Here is a 15,470-nt window from a genome sequence, read left to right on the forward strand (position 1 = left end):
AAATAATAATTTAATTATTATTAATATTTTTTTTTAAAATAATTAGTACTACTATTTTTATTTCAGTGTTTAAATTAAAAAATAAGTTTTAAAATCTTGATTTTTTTTCAAACACAAGAAAGTAAAACTGTTTGGAATCATATTTTTTCAGAATTATTTTTTTTTGGCCAATTTTACTTTTCCGTCAAACAAACATGGCTAAAGAAAATAAATTACTTACTAATCCATATTACCATTAAGTGAAAAAAGGCAAATTAGGATACATTGAAAATTATAGGATTTCAAGAATCAATAGCTTATAAATAGGGCTCTCCCTTATTTCAAATAATATATTCCTACAAACATTGTATAATCTTTTACAAATTACATCAATATAATGGGAATAGCTAAGTTCTTGCCATCTCTTTTGCTAGGAGTACTGCTCTGTTCAGTTATTGTCTCACAGCTCTCACATATCAATAATAGAATCTATTATTCTATCTTTTCAAAGATATAATAATCTTTTAAATTGATATTCGTCTCAAAATTACTTTGAGTTCCTATAATTTAGTGATGATTTATTATTGAAATGGAGTAATATTTACAGGTTGAATAGGGGTAGAGAAAGACGAAGCAATAAGCATTTTGACTCGCCTTTCTTTTTTATTCTGATGCATTGCTTAATATTTTGACGTCAAGATTTTATTAAGAAATGTACGTTCCAATCCTTATCTTTTACTTAGTATATGGTTATTTCCAAATTACTGTATTATTTAAGTTGAATTGAAATGTCGCGTCTATTTTTTTTAGTAGTAATTTATTAGATACAAATATACGGAATAATCAATAAATCAATGATGAGAGCATAAGATTAAAAAGGGTTTGTCTAACAAGCTGGATAATTGAAAAAGAGAACATAAATAGAAAGATAAAAGCAAGCAAACAAACGGCTAGAGCAAAACCTAGCAAAAAAGCAAAAACAAAGCAACCGAAAAAAATGTCCCAACAAAAAATCCACACAAAATGAACTATCAAGACAACACCAACACAAAAATAAACCGCTCACTCAAAGACAAAGCTGACAAACCTGACGACCATTCCTCAGTTCATCCGAAAGAACCGAACAAGTCCTCAGAATGTCACGACCAACTTTTCAAGAGCTTGTTATGGAGATAAAGGAAGTCATGGCACCAACGTAACCTTGAGTCCACAGGCCAGGCTGCCAGAAGAGTTTCCTTTCAGTCTGCAATTTCGCCCATTTTATTACAGAAACTGTTGGGGTGGACATTTTTCATCGTACACTATTTAAAGAAATAGTTGCACTCATGAGCATGAGAAATCTTCCATAGTTTAAATACACCAAATAATACTAGTATGAGTTACTGTGTCAAATTAATACTATGATGCATACTAGTGAATCAATAATATGCATTAGTGTATGTGTGATTTCTGGTATTTGTGTATGTGGTTTTTTAATGTTGGTGGATGCTTAATTTCTTGAATTTTAGTGTGGTGGTTGGATTTTTGTGTTTGGTCCAATGAAATGTGATATCCGCAGTCTGGTTTTTGTTTGAAGTGTGATGTGCTTTTTAATTTTATCCATAAAAAATTCGAATTGTAGAAAAAATAAGACTAGTTAATGGATGTATTGTTATTTGATTGTCAATTAATGAGATTAACATATAGATGCCTATTCATGTGATTGTCGAGATTAATGAGCCATTTAATATGTACCATATATAAATATATGTTGAATTTTTTACCTTCCCCGTTAATAAATAATCACCACAACAAAAAATGGAGAAGAACATTAATGTTATTAAGGAAGCTAATGTGTGTGTCTAATTATACCACCAACACTTCATAAAGTGTCCTTATTGTTAGTGTCTCAACTGAAATTAGAGGACTCAAATAAAAGCATCCTAAAGAGTAAATAATTAAGACATTTTATTCTCAATTTAGGGACGCTTTCCTCTAAGTCCTAAATTATGGTTATTTTTAAAAAAAATTCAAATGCTAATAATTGCGTCTCATTTTTTGTCCTTAAAAAAAATTCAAATACATTTCAAAAGCACACTCTTTAGTCTTTATCAAATAAATAGATCTAAATAATTCGATAGTTTGATTTTATAGAGTCTGAACTCTCAATCTGAACGGGGTAACAAAAAATTTTAAAATTTTAATACTCCGAAAGTTTAATTTGTCCCATTGCAATTGGGCTCATGTAAGTATATTGGACTGCCATGTAAATTAAGCCCATTTAAATTTTCTACTATTACTTCATCACAATGTTCTTGGTTCTGTGTTTATGAGTATTTTTTTCGAAATATATTTATGGGATAAATTTATTTAAATCACAAAGTTTTTGTCAAGATTTGGAAATTTTATTTTTCCTAGTTGTCTTTATTTAAACAACACGTTTTGAGTACTATTAAAAAAATATCATCATTATGTGCACAGATGTTATAGTTGAGAAAATTGAAGCTTTAAAATTTAATACTACTTGTTGTTTCCATATCTTATAAAAAATATCATTATTTGATCAAACTTTATTTTAAAATGTTTTGCACATAAATCTAATGTTTAATGTTAACGCGATTGCTAGATAAGTACTCCTACTAAAGGGAGGAGGAGAACTTAGGTGGGATATGGAGTATAAAATCTTTGCTAAAGTAGTTGTGTTAGTTGCTAACTAATTTACAGTAATAATTAATAATTTTCAATTCTGTGTATTAAAATTATCAATACAAAGACATAATTATATTAATACAACATGTAAATATAAATATCAACACAAAGACATAAGTTTATTAACACAAAAATATTGATAAATTTATGTCGGTGTGTTGATATTTTTAACATATAAAATTAATATTAGTTATTACTATAAAGTAGTTAGTATTTGATCACACACTTGCTAAGGTAATATCCCTATTATTTCAAGCTTTAACTTGGCTAATTTTAATCCTCCATAGCTATGGGCGCTTTTCATTACGCACTATATTTAGGAGAAATTTTGTTCCATTAATATTTAATAGTACAATCGAGAAATCCACTTTCCCCTCAAAAACGCAAAAAAAAGAAAGAAGAAATTAATACCTTTAGCAATGTACTACTAGAACTTTACACATTATTGCAAATCAAGAGATAGACAAAAAATGACCTATTCTTATTTTCGTGGTTTTATAGAAATATGATTTCCAAAATGATTTCGATATTCGAAAACATATCGTAATTTTTGAGACTATAATTTTCTTAATATTAAATAAAATAAAGGCAAAAGGAGAATGAAGAAGGTACAAGTAATGAAGTAAATGAGTTGAATCAGAAAGAGCGGTCTTAATGGAAAGAATGCTGTAATATTACGAAACTTTTTATTTTTTTAGGAATTAAATAACTTTTCTTACTAATAATTCAATAGATTACATGATAGTAGTATATATTCTATGAATAATAATTTAGAGATTTTTTTAAATGGCCAAATATTAATAATTCAATATATTTAATTGCAACGTAATGTGTTAAGCAAATTGACATCAATATCTACGACTTTTATTTCCTGTGATAGATTTGTTATTTACAGGTGTATCTTAACATAATCAAATACTGTATTAGATTATGATGAACATCATGATTTTATTCTAATTTTGAAGATCACATACTATAAAAAAGTCAAGAGTAATGTATAATACTACCTCCGTCCCTGAAAATTCATCCCAGTTTTCCATTTTCGTCCGTCCCGCAAAATTTGTCCCATTTCACTTTTACCATTTTTGGTAGTGGGTCTCATATTCCACCAACTCATTTCTACTCACTTTTTATTATAAAATTAATATATAAAAGTAGGTCTCACAATCCACTAACTTTTTCAACTCACTTTCCATTATATTTCTTAAAACTTGTGTCCGGTCAAACTGAGACGAATTTTGGGGGACGGAGGTAGTATAATACAAATGTTTATTTGATTAAATTTGGAGACAGTTTATATACAATTATACTGCCAGTCCCATAACTGAATCAATCCATTTATTCCTCTTCCCATTACTCTGATCACAATTGCCCCATGGCCGCCTCAATCCGCCTCCGACGTCTCGGCGCCGTCGCCGCGGTGGCTGGCAGTGCGTACTTCACCGTCCTCGGCAACCCCCCAATCGCCGCCAGCGACCGCGGCGCCGCCCTCGCCAATGTCAAGCAGAGAATTGCGGACCCCTCCGCCGCCGTGCCGTCGCGTGCCGTCCAGGAGTCCGCCCTTATCGGCTCCAGCGCCTCAAACCCCCTCGATGTCCTCGTCATCGGCGGCGGGGCCACCGGCTGCGGCGTCGCGCTCGATGCCGTCACGCGCGGCCTTCGCGTCGGCCTTGTGGAGAGAGAGGATTTCGCGTCCGGCACTTCCTCGAGGTCTACCAAACTCATCCATGGAGGTTCGCGTTTTTCATAATTTTTTGTTTTTCTGCGTTGAGTTACTGTACCTTGGGTAGTGAGAATTGTACCTTGATCGCTTTTTAAATCTGTCATGGAGTATCTGTGACTGTGTGCTGAAGTTACTCCGTTCTTTCACGTGAACAAACACTGAAATTTAGAGATAGTTTGTGTGTTGATACAAACTTTATCTTAATTAAGAGAAATCCTCTTTTATCTTTTTTCTCCCTTCAAATTTTCACCTGATTTGTGAAATGCTTTTATGTTTGTGCGTTGATTCTGTTGCACAATTTGGGGAAGCTTAAGCATTAGCTGTTTGATTGCGTGGAATAGACAAAAGCTTATAAAGTAAATGGGATATGAAAGTTGAGATAAGCAACTGGAAGGGTTGGGGAATACACGATTTACTTCCATCAACTGTAAGAATTAAGCTAATTATATTTGAATATAACGGTGGTGGAATTACCAAGCCATTGTGTGTTGAAGAGACTATCAAGAGTTGCCCTTTTCTTTTGTTCTGGTACTTATTTGCCATTTTATTGCACTTGGTTTATTCTTGTAAAGTGATAGAGGAATATTGGCCTAATGAGAAGATTCTTACTGAAGTTGCCTCCTTAATTGCTTCTTAGATTAGTTTTTTAAACTTTTGAAACCCACAATTTATCCTTTAATGCTGAAGTGGCATCAAATTAAATTTGTACTCCTTTTGCATTTTGTTTTATGACTTACTTTTAAATCCTTGATTTTCATTATTTTCGATAAAAATCTTTTAAATTTTGGCCTTGTTTTCTTGACTACTACGAGTCTACGACTTCAGAGGACCCATAATATGTTCTAAACAATCATTTATTACAGGAGTCCGTTATTTGGAGAAAGCTGTTTTTAACTTGGATTATGGGCAATTAAAGCTGGTCTTCCATGCTTTAGAAGAACGCAAACAAGTTATTGAGAATGCCCCGCACCTTTGCAATGCCTTACCTTGTATGACACCGTGTTTTAGCTGGTTTGAAGCAGTGTACTACTGGATGGGTTTGAAAATGTATGATCTGGTAGCTGGTAGGCATTTGCTCCACCTGTCAAGATACTATTCAGCACAGGAGTCTGTTGAACTCTTTCCTACTCTAGCAAGAAAGGGAAAAGATCGGAGTTTGAAAGGAACCGTTGTTTATTATGATGGACAAATGAATGATTCGCGTTTAAATGTTTCATTAGCGTGTACTGCTGCTTTAGCAGGAGCAGCTGTAGTGAATCATGCTGAAGTTATATCCTTTCTCAGGGATGATGGTACTGGGCGGATAATAGGAGCTCGGATTAGAAATAATTTATCAGGTATGTATATCACTTTCACTTAACTATTACTCCCTCCGTCCCACTGTAGTAGAGTTTTGAGCCTCATTTTGGAAAAATGAGCACCCTTCCCACTCTCTCTCTCTCTCCACTTTAACTATTTATTATCATTTTCTCAAAAAGAATGCTCAAAATGAAATGCCTCTACTACAGTGGGACGGAGGGAGTAGCATTTATTTCAAGATTGTTTCTAGGAATCTCTTGGTTTTATCTATTTATTTTATGACATGTTCAAACATGATCAGTCACCTGATAAAGTGTTCAGCATATTTTACTTGATCTGTGGCCACTGCCTCTGATGGACTTTACACATCATTGTGACATTTTTCTCTAAACTTCTATTTTTATTTCCACACAAAACTCTGCATGAATATCAGGGTAGAAAGCTATAGCATATCTTTTACTGCATTTTTAATGCATATGCATCCAAGAGAGGGTGGAAACTGAATTTTTCTATCTCCTTGGGATGTTTGATTCATGTTCTTCTGTTTTTCATTGCACAGAGGCATTTCTAAGTGAGACCCTAATATTGTTTCTGCATCTGAAGTCTCATTTCTATTTCATTTGTTTATCTTGTGGCTTTTGGTGCAATTGATTTGGTGTTATATATTTTGCTTTGTCAACCTGTGCAGGCAATGAGTTTGATACATATGCCAAAGTTGTAGTAAATGCTGCTGGTCCCTTCTGCGATTCTGTGAGGTTGATGGCAGACAAAGAAGCAAAGCAAATGATCAGTCCCAGCAGTGGTGTCCATATAGTGCTTCCCGATTACTATTCTCCAGAAGGAATGGGGTTGATTGTTCCCAAGACCAAGGATGGGCGTGTTGTCTTCATGCTTCCCTGGTTGGGAAGAACAGTTGCTGGCACCACTGACTCGAATACCTCTATTACGATGCTACCAGAGCCGCATGAGGATGAGATTGAATTCATATTGGATGCCATTTCTGATTATCTTAATGTTAAGGTTTGTGAATCACCATATGCTTAAAATGTCGCTTCCCGATCAACCTCAACTTACTTTTTTAACCTTTTTTTTCCTGTTGATCATTCATCCCTTTTGTTTACTCATCCAATAGGTCATTCCTTCCTTAGATTACCAAGAAATTCAGCCCCTCTTCTTTCACAAATTTTGGTGTGTCCAGAAATTGTTGCTAGTTTGCCAAATTATTTATTTATTTTTTTCTTTCACAAATAATCAGTTTTTTCTTCTTTTTTTGGCTCAGCTATGGAGACCTAAAGGGTATATATATCGATAGTAACAAATGCCAATATATTTCACATTAGAGTTTAACATCCTCATATGCCACTTTCCCTATTTTGCTGCTCTTGTGATTAGATGCACTGACCTTAATGTAGATACTGTACTCTGGTAGCTTAGACACAGTTTCCTAATAGAGTGCCACATTTTACAGTGGTGATGAATGACTTTTTTTTACTTATTTGAGTAGGTTTATTACTTGATTTACAATTTGACTTCTATTCTCATGTTCGAGCTTTTTTATATATTTTGATTTGTAAGATCCAGAGGAAGTGCCAGATGATCAAGTTGAAATTCTTCTTCATGCACACGCGAGCTTGGTTCTGTTATTTTGATAATCTAGTTTGTAAGATATTAAATTTTGATAATTCATGAAGAGTCTTTAGGCAACGGTCTTATTCACGTCCCCCGAGTAAAAGGAAAAATCAATATGTATTCTTCTATATATTCTTGTTGCAGCTTGAATTACTTTTAGTCTGGATGGAATTGGTTATTGGTTAGTGAAAGGTGCATGAATGATGACTCTCCTGTTATTTTACCCTCTCCCCAGCCTTATTTTTTTTTTCAATCATTATTTTCCAAGGGGAGAGGCTGGAATTGTAAGTAATATTTAAGAATTATTATTAGGTAAGGCGCATGGATGTCTTGTCTGCTTGGAGTGGCATTCGACCATTGGCTGTTGATCCTAGAGCCCAGAGCACTGAGAGCATTTCCAGGGATCACGTAGTGTGCGAAGATTTACCTGGTTTAGTCACAATTACCGGTGGAAAGTGGACTACATATAGAAGGTAAATCAGTCAGTTGCATAATAAATTGACTGAACATATGAATATTTCCACCTTTTTTGGTGAAAGATTATTTTATCTGTATATCTAGCCAGTTTACAAGCAGAACAAGTGGCATAGATCCCCTCTCTCTCTCTTCAGCCGCTCCATCTATGCTTAATCCTTCAATCATCAGATTTTTCCAGTTATCAGTTGTTTACTTAATCAATCAATTCCAGTATGGCAGAGGATGCTGTTGATCTAGCTATTAAATCGGGAAAGTTGAGCTCAGCAAGCAAGTGTGTGACTTACAACCTACAACTTATAGGTGCCGATGGATGGGATCCTGCTTCTTTTACCATACTAGCCCAGCAGTATAAGCGCATGAAGACATCATATGGTGGGAAGGTTGTTCCTGGTGCAATGGACACCGCTGCAGCAAAGCATTTATCACATGCTTATGGAATTTTTGCTGAGCGAGTAGCTGCCATCGCTCAGGTTTACTAGTCGTATATGATTAAGCTTCTTATTGCCTAGATTCCTGCTAACATCCTGAAGAATATGCGTGTTGCATAGTTTTCGAAGCATGAATAGGCATATTTGCTCTATATCCTAAATAGTTATTTTTATGTGCATCAGAATGAAAATCTGGGCAAGCGACTAGCCCACGGGTACCCAGTCCTGGAGGCTGAAGTTGCATACTGTGCTCGGCATGAATATTGTGAATCAGCTGTTGACTTCATAGCCAGAAGGTCTCGCCTAGCCTTTCTCGACACTGATGCTGCCAGGAGGGCAGTGCCCCGTGTCATCGAGATATTGGCTTCAGAACACAAATGGGATAAATCGAGGCAAGAGCAGGAACTGCAAAAGGCTCAAGAATTTTTGGAGACCTTCAAGTCATCAAGAAATGCTCAATTTCACGATGGCAAACATAAATAAATATGTAGGATTTGATTGTTTTTCTTACTTTAAATTATGACAGATATATCTAATATCAGAAATTATTGTTTGAGCTGATAGTCTTCTTTGTCACAGGTACACAATCTGGAAAACCTCTTGGACAATTTTCAATACTCAAAGGTCCATAATTTCTTTATAATTTTTAATTCATAGTTTGTCTCAGTATTTAATCTGCTACATCACTGGAGTGCTAGCTAGTGTTGCTGTGAAATGCAATATGGGCTGCTCTCTTTCAACTTTTGCCCCCAGGCACAAGATTAAAATAAAATCAACACATCATTCTACCAAAAACACTCAGAATAAAAATGTGGATTTTGGCCTTCTCATTATCAATGTTCTTAATTTCGTTTGTTTACGATGCTATGAATTGTAAATTACATGTATCCCAATCAAGTGAAGTTGTGGTCTCGAGTTTCTCTTTCATTAAAAAGGTGTGTAAACATATTGCGTTCAATTTTTGTACTATCGAAGTAGTGTGATTTATATCACATTAATTAATTAGATTTTTTTTGAATAATTAAAAATATTCAGAGCCATTTTTAAATTTGAAAGACGAATAACCACAAACCTACTAGTCCACTACTTTATGAGCTCAAATCGTACCACCTACAGTTTTGTCAACTCTGTAAATTATCGTTGATAATTTCACATAAATGCGAGTCTTTATTCTGTAATGAAGTATTTCATCTACTAAATAGTGCATCGTCAAAATGGAATGACCAATTCTGGAAAGGGAGTATCACTGAACTAGAGATATATTGATAAAAAAATGTTTAAAATATTGAATGAGAAATATATTGTAATTTGCAAATATAAAATATAATGTAGCAATTGATAATTACTGAACTAGTAATCTCAAAGAAAAGACGAACATATTCTAAAAAATATGAAAAATGAAGAAAAATAATGTAATTTAATTATATTATGAGGGGAGTGTTATGTTGCTAACTACAACTAAATAATAGCCATTAGATATTTAAATTAAGAGCATTGATCATTAACCCGGAATGTCAATACTATAAAAAAAACGTATATTAAGGTCAATTTACAACAAATTAGTTGTAATTAACTTTTGAAAAATATCTCATAACTTTAAAACGCATATAAATTTCTCGATTTAAATTAATTTTTCACACAACATATATCAAATTAAAGATAATTCCATAAGGATTCTAATGAGATCTCACTTGCATATGTTCCAATGTCAAAATTTGAAAAAAAAATTCAAAAATTTTCAATTTTTTTGTACATCAACAAATGTCAACATGATATATAAAATATGTCAATATAATACATGTAGAATGTCAATATAAGCAATGTGCTAACATTCTCAAAGCATTGTGTTGATATTTTCGAAACACTATATTGACATTTTCATTCAAAACTCTAATTTGGTAGTTTTTTTTTATCTTTTTCAATTTAATTAATAAAAACGAAAATATGTCAATATAATACATGTAAAATGTCAATATAAGCAATGTGTTAACATTCTCAAAGCATTGTGTTGATATTTTCGGAACACTATATTGACATTTTCTACCAAAACCCTAATTTGGTAGTTTTTTTTTTATCTTTTTCGATTTAATTAATAAAAACGAAAATTACACATGGCAAATTGTAGACCACAAGTTTTTTAAAATCTTATGATCTTAAATTGGTTATAGTTAGTAATTAAATGATGAGTTAGCAATTGATCACTCTCCATTACGGTATAAATGACTCCGTTTTTGCTTAAAAAGCATCTTTCTTGTTTAAGATATGGTAAAGCAATCTAATTGATTTCAATAGCTTACCTTTAATACCGCTTTAGAAAAATTAGCTAAAGAAATTATTTAGATCGAACAAAAATTTATTGCGGTGTGCAAAACTGGGCTGTAAGTCAACGCTTCCACCACATGTAATCTGACTACAAAGAAAAAACCCAAAAAAAAATTAAAGAAAATTCCACCACAGCTCATCGGAGAGCAAAAATCAACCCCGGTTTATACGCTTTGCTGCCGTCTCCGCCGCAGCTGGTCAAGTAAGATCACTCAAACATTCTTTCTTGCACAATTTTCCATTCATATCTTAGCATTCACTAAACTTAATAGATATGGGAAAAAAATTTGATTGAAAGGTGACGAAATATACTCGGCAACAATTCAAGACACAATTGTTCTGGTTTGTGGGTTTCTTGATTTTGTATCAAATGGGTCGGAAGGGGAGTGAAGTGGAGCCGGCGAGGTGGGGGCCTATGTTGCTTCTGTTGATGGGTTCGGTATCTTTCTGTATGGTCTACATTTTCATGTCAACTGTGATGAGACCCTCATCGTCTGGTGATTCAAAGATGGGTGCTTTAGGGGTTGGTGATGGTGGGAAGTCGGAGGTGAAGGTGAGTGGAGATGGGGGTTGTTGTAAAGGGATTCCGGATTTGGAGCTGTGGGGTGCTTCTGTGAAGTGGGGGACTGATTTCAAGGTCAATTCGTCCGAGCAGTGCTGCAACGCTTGCAAGGCGATGTGCACGGGCAAGGATGGGCCGTGTCTATGTGATTCGTGGGTGTTCTGTGGGAATAAGAAGGCTTGTGGGGAGAAATTTGGTGAGGTTAGTAGTTTTTTTTCTCGTTCTTGTTTGTTAGTTCTGCAGCTTATGTCTTGGGATAGTGAATGATAGTTTGGATTGTGTTGATTTTAGATTGGTGGCTTTCTTGGGATTGGTTGCTGTTTCAGGAGTTTTTGGTAGACTAATTGTCTTTGTTGTGATGATCAGTTGGATATCTAAGAACTCGAGATCAATTTTGGAATCTTGTTTTGCTTTCTGTTTGTTTCTGTTATATGAGAGTAGTAAGCAAGCAATTATATACTGATATGAAGGAAATTCTTGTTTTGATTCATGGATTTCTTCGTTGGTAGACAAATCTTGTTTTGATTCATGGATTTTCTGTTGTGAAGGAAAGTAGCATGCTCTCATCGCTTATAATAAGTGACATGTATGCAACAGTCTATGACACGCATGTTAGAATATAGAATTACGAGGTTCTGTGAGCTTCTAACTATGTAACTGACATGATTGTTTCCGTTTGCTTTTGTCGTTTAGTGCTGGTTAAAGAAACAAAAGGATGTCCTGCATCCTGAAAAGCAAGATAACGGAAACACAAACATGTGGACATCGGGCATCGTCTTTGGAAAAGGGGAGGTAGGCACGATTGCCTAATGTCATGTAATGGTTTGATGACAATTGCCCATTACGGATACATATGCATTCTGTGAATCTTGGAACGACCATTATATTATACTGGTCACAGTGTACACTATTTTTGTTACCATTGCTGCATTTTTGCTAATGCTGCTATTTGATTCAATCACCGCATAAATTTTTGATATTTGGTTCCTTAGACTAACAATTTGCTTCGGTTTCTTCTTGAAGGGCATTATTGTGTTACAGACAGAGTATGGAACCCTTCACATCAAGGTAAAATCTTGTGTCCTTTGTATGTGGAATGAATAAACTAGACTTGTTTTCATCAAAATCTGAATCTCAGGTGCTGAGGTTATGACACTGTTTGAAGGAAAGTAGGGCATCCTAATGCTATTTCTCTGCCTACATAGTGCTTTATATGAGTTTAAAGAGAATCGTAGTTAGTACTATTTTTCTGTCAAACTATCATTTGCCTGATTTGAGCCACGCCCCACTTTAGACCATAAATTAAGCAGACTGGGACAGCTGGCCTGATATAATCTGTTTTGAAGTCGACCAAATACTATGTTTGAGGAATAGCTGAGTGGAAGTCCTGATTCTAGTTCAAAGGCATTATATTCCACTTCCCCCTTTAGTTTTTGATGATTTTTCTATTTTGTTCACAGCTTTTGCCTGAATGTTCCCCACATTCAGTTGCATACATGCTAGAGTTGTTGGCTTTGCGACATTGTGCAGGTTGCCATTTTTATCGAGCAGAAAGCCGGGGGCAGTTTTGGGATATTAACGGAAACCACATAAAAGCTGTAAGACTAAACTCTTTTCTTCTTACATAACTTTTAAAAGAAGTTCAAGTCCTACTTTGCTTTCATAGCCATATTCAGCTATTAAGCCCAACATGGTGCCTTATGGATGCATCTCGTCTCGTATGCAAGGCGTATATAAAATCTGTTGGATTATATAAGCTTATTTTTCTTGTTAAGAATCCTCAAATTTTCCTACTTTTAAACTTGCCAGGCTTCATATGGCCCTCCATTTGGTCTTATTCAAGGAACACTAGAAGCCCAAGGAGTGGCATTCAACCCGATTCCATCGGAGCACTGCCCAACCATAAGAAGGGGTTCGGTGGCATGGGTTGGATCCGGCCCTGAATTCTTCGTAAGCCTTGCAAATCATGAAGAGTGGCAAAAAGGGTACACTGTGTTTGGTTCTGTACTTCCTGAAGACATGGCGATTGCCGAGAAAATCGCTCAGCTTCCGACAAAGTCGGATGTTTGGAATAACATCAATGTCTCAGTTTTGGAGAAAACTGTACCTTTGAAGATTCAAAGAATCAAGCTTGGCCACAGTGACCTGAATCTCAGTGCTGACTAGAAGGTACCTCGAACGTCTTCTCCTTTATATTTCTTGCTGAAAATTATAAGGTTTTATTACAATATTTCTCTTCTTCTAATGTTAAAAATCCCAAAAAAAATCCACGCCACTTTGAATGCTGAGTTTTGAAGTCATTGCCTCTCTCTTTAGATCCCTCCCAGTTTGAATGTTGTGTTTTAGATGAATTGTTTCTTAATTGCCTCTCTCTCTTTTTATTTGATCAGAGTTATATACGAGTGTAGATGAACAATATGGAGACATGTCAGCATGATTTTGAGCATATGAAGGTGCAGTGAAAGACCAACTGTAAGCTCTGTGGAAGGTGCCTTCTCAAGAACTAGGAAAATGTTTTGTTTTTTAAACAGCTGTTTTTTACTGTCAAAACCCTTAAAAATCATAGAAAAATAAACTAAATAATAATATCATCACAATGATGTCTAGAATTTGCTTATTGATTCATAGCTATACTTAATATATCCAAATAACTATAGCACTTTCGAAGAATTGATTTTGTATTTTTTTTTGTTGATCAACAAAGTCATAGGCAAGGTAAATTTATTTTCTTATATTGTGTTAGAGAAACCGAACTTTTTTTTGAGCAACCTATAGGTTTATTTGTTTTAAGAAACTTGTGAATTATTAACAAACAATAATAATAATGAAGTGATAATATATTAATACGAAGATGCTGCTGAATTGAATTGATTGTCCAATTCTCGTTATTGATTGAAATCATGATAACCCAATCTAATCAAATCAAATTACATAGTAAAAATTCATTTTGTGGTTACAATAAAATACTAGAAGTAATTAAAATTTGAAGGGAAGGGGCCCGGGCGGGGCCCTACTTCTCTTCGTGAAATAATCAAGTGGGCCATGTTTTTGGTGTGAAATTATGAAGAACCTTTCCATCTCTCAACTCACTTTATCAATCTGACACTGACATCGATTACAATTATACTATAATGAGTTGAAGAATATTTTGTGACCGAAATGCAGATATGGGTTTGATCCGACGTGGACTATTTCATTTTTTGGGAAGAAATTCAATTTTACGATTTCGTTTTCGTATGACAAACTAATCATTATCTGATTAGTGATCGCTTTTCTAAATTCTAGTACTAAATATGAATTCCAAATATTGAAATAATTGCTAAATGTTGCAAAGTAGCAGTGGTGGATGACGATGACGCAGCAGCGCCAACAACAATAATAATATAATAGGACAAAAGGTGAATGCACAATAATTGAGTTAATTCGAGAAAAATAAGAATGTTGTTGGTATTTTATGTAGTACGATAATTCTGATTTTGGTAATTTATTAAAACGTTTTTTTTAATTTCAAACGAGGAAGATCAAAATTCATTTGTGAGAACTAATGTATAATTCGTTTTAAATGAAACACTGCCGAATGAGAAAACTGAAAGTTGAAAATCATAATTCAAAGCTGGAAATAATTGAAGGAAAAATTTATTTAAAATGATCATGTCCTACATTATAAAAATCTGATCCTTTAGGAAATGTCAAATCAAACTTGCATTTATTGGTCAAACTTACAGTCAAATTCAAATTTAGTTATTCTTGGATCGTTATTTTAAACATTTATTAATGTTTAGAATTAAGAGTACTTAGTATTTTTCATATTGACAAAATCTCTGATTATTTTTTGGTTCAACTTAGTTATAACCTATAAAGTTGTTTGGTAAATTGTACACTAGTAGTATTTGATTATTTTTATACAAATCTAACTATCTCTTTAGCACATTAAAATTTAAAACCATCTGTATATTGATGTATGAACATGAATGGCTTTAATCATTCAATACGCCATTTCTACTTAATAAGTGAGATAGATAATTGATTGATTATTTAAAATTTGATAAGGGACAATAATTATACTAGTAATTATATTCAAAATTGAACAAGTGTATGCAAGGCAACAGCCTGTGTTTCGCCGGCAACCCATGTTGCTTGTCACATGTGTACCGATTCAATAAATTGTAGCACAATAAGACAAAGTTACAATAATTTTCCTACGTTATCTAAGTTTTCATGAATTTCAACTAATTTTAATCTCAAAAGCGTCACGCATCGAACAAATTATTGAGTTACACATTCAAAATATGGTTATGAATTGTACAATTAAGAACCGTAACAGATTTATAACTACTATCGAATTATTTAAATTGTTGCAAAT

General features: G+C 34.0%; 2 protein-coding genes across 3 annotated transcripts; both read left to right on the forward strand.

Annotated features, from left to right (window-relative positions):
* The first annotated feature begins 3,977 nt into the window (after nt 1-3,977).
* On the forward strand, nt 3,978-9,138 carry LOC121746917 (glycerol-3-phosphate dehydrogenase SDP6, mitochondrial-like). Its single transcript, XM_042140880.1, has 7 exons — nt 3,978-4,400; nt 5,254-5,727; nt 6,378-6,709; nt 7,631-7,791; nt 8,007-8,265; nt 8,407-8,710; nt 8,803-9,138. The coding sequence occupies exons 1-6, from the start codon at nt 4,043-4,045 to the stop codon at nt 8,704-8,706; spliced, it is 1,884 nt and encodes a 627-aa protein (XP_041996814.1). The 5' UTR covers nt 3,978-4,042; the 3' UTR covers nt 8,707-8,710; nt 8,803-9,138.
* Nucleotides 9,139-10,586: 1,448 nt separating this feature from the next.
* LOC121749560 lies at nt 10,587-13,839 on the forward strand. 2 transcript variants are annotated; one of them, XM_042144127.1, is made up of 7 exons: nt 10,587-10,747; nt 10,844-11,308; nt 11,801-11,899; nt 12,131-12,175; nt 12,568-12,705; nt 12,917-13,276; nt 13,498-13,839. In XM_042144127.1, the coding sequence occupies exons 2-6, from the start codon at nt 10,916-10,918 to the stop codon at nt 13,271-13,273; spliced, it is 1,032 nt and encodes a 343-aa protein (XP_042000061.1). In that variant the 5' UTR covers nt 10,587-10,747; nt 10,844-10,915; the 3' UTR covers nt 13,274-13,276; nt 13,498-13,839. The 2 variants fall into 2 exon arrangements, with proteins under 2 accessions (XP_042000061.1, XP_042000062.1); XM_042144128.1 differs by having other exon boundaries at nt 10,588-10,747; nt 10,818-11,308.
* The last annotated feature ends 1,631 nt before the right edge of the window (nt 13,840-15,470 follow it).

Source organism: Salvia splendens, chromosome 9 (assembly GCF_004379255.2).
Source record: "Salvia splendens isolate huo1 chromosome 9, SspV2, whole genome shotgun sequence".
Taxonomy (NCBI): domain Eukaryota; kingdom Viridiplantae; phylum Streptophyta; class Magnoliopsida; order Lamiales; family Lamiaceae; genus Salvia; species Salvia splendens.

What these genes read in the sequence shown, in the direction of transcription:
- LOC121746917 (XM_042140880.1), top strand. Translation starts at nt 4,043, where the DNA reads ATGGCCGCCTCAATCCGCCTCCGACGTCTCGGCGCCGTCGCCGCGGTG. An exon ending in CTGATTATCTTAATGTTAAG is followed by an intron (nt 6,710 to 7,630) that starts GTTTGTGAATCA and finishes AATTATTATTAG; the next exon opens with GTAAGGCGCATGGATGTCTT. An exon ending in AAGTGGACTACATATAGAAG is followed by an intron (nt 7,792 to 8,006) that starts GTAAATCAGTCA and finishes AATCAATTCCAG; the next exon opens with TATGGCAGAGGATGCTGTTG.
- LOC121749560 (XM_042144127.1), top strand. Translation starts at nt 10,916, where the DNA reads ATGGGTCGGAAGGGGAGTGAAGTGGAGCCGGCGAGGTGGGGGCCTATG. An exon ending in GTGGGGAGAAATTTGGTGAG is followed by an intron (nt 11,309 to 11,800) that starts GTTAGTAGTTTT and finishes TTTGTCGTTTAG; the next exon opens with TGCTGGTTAAAGAAACAAAA. An exon ending in ATGGAACCCTTCACATCAAG is followed by an intron (nt 12,176 to 12,567) that starts GTAAAATCTTGT and finishes TTTTGTTCACAG; the next exon opens with CTTTTGCCTGAATGTTCCCC.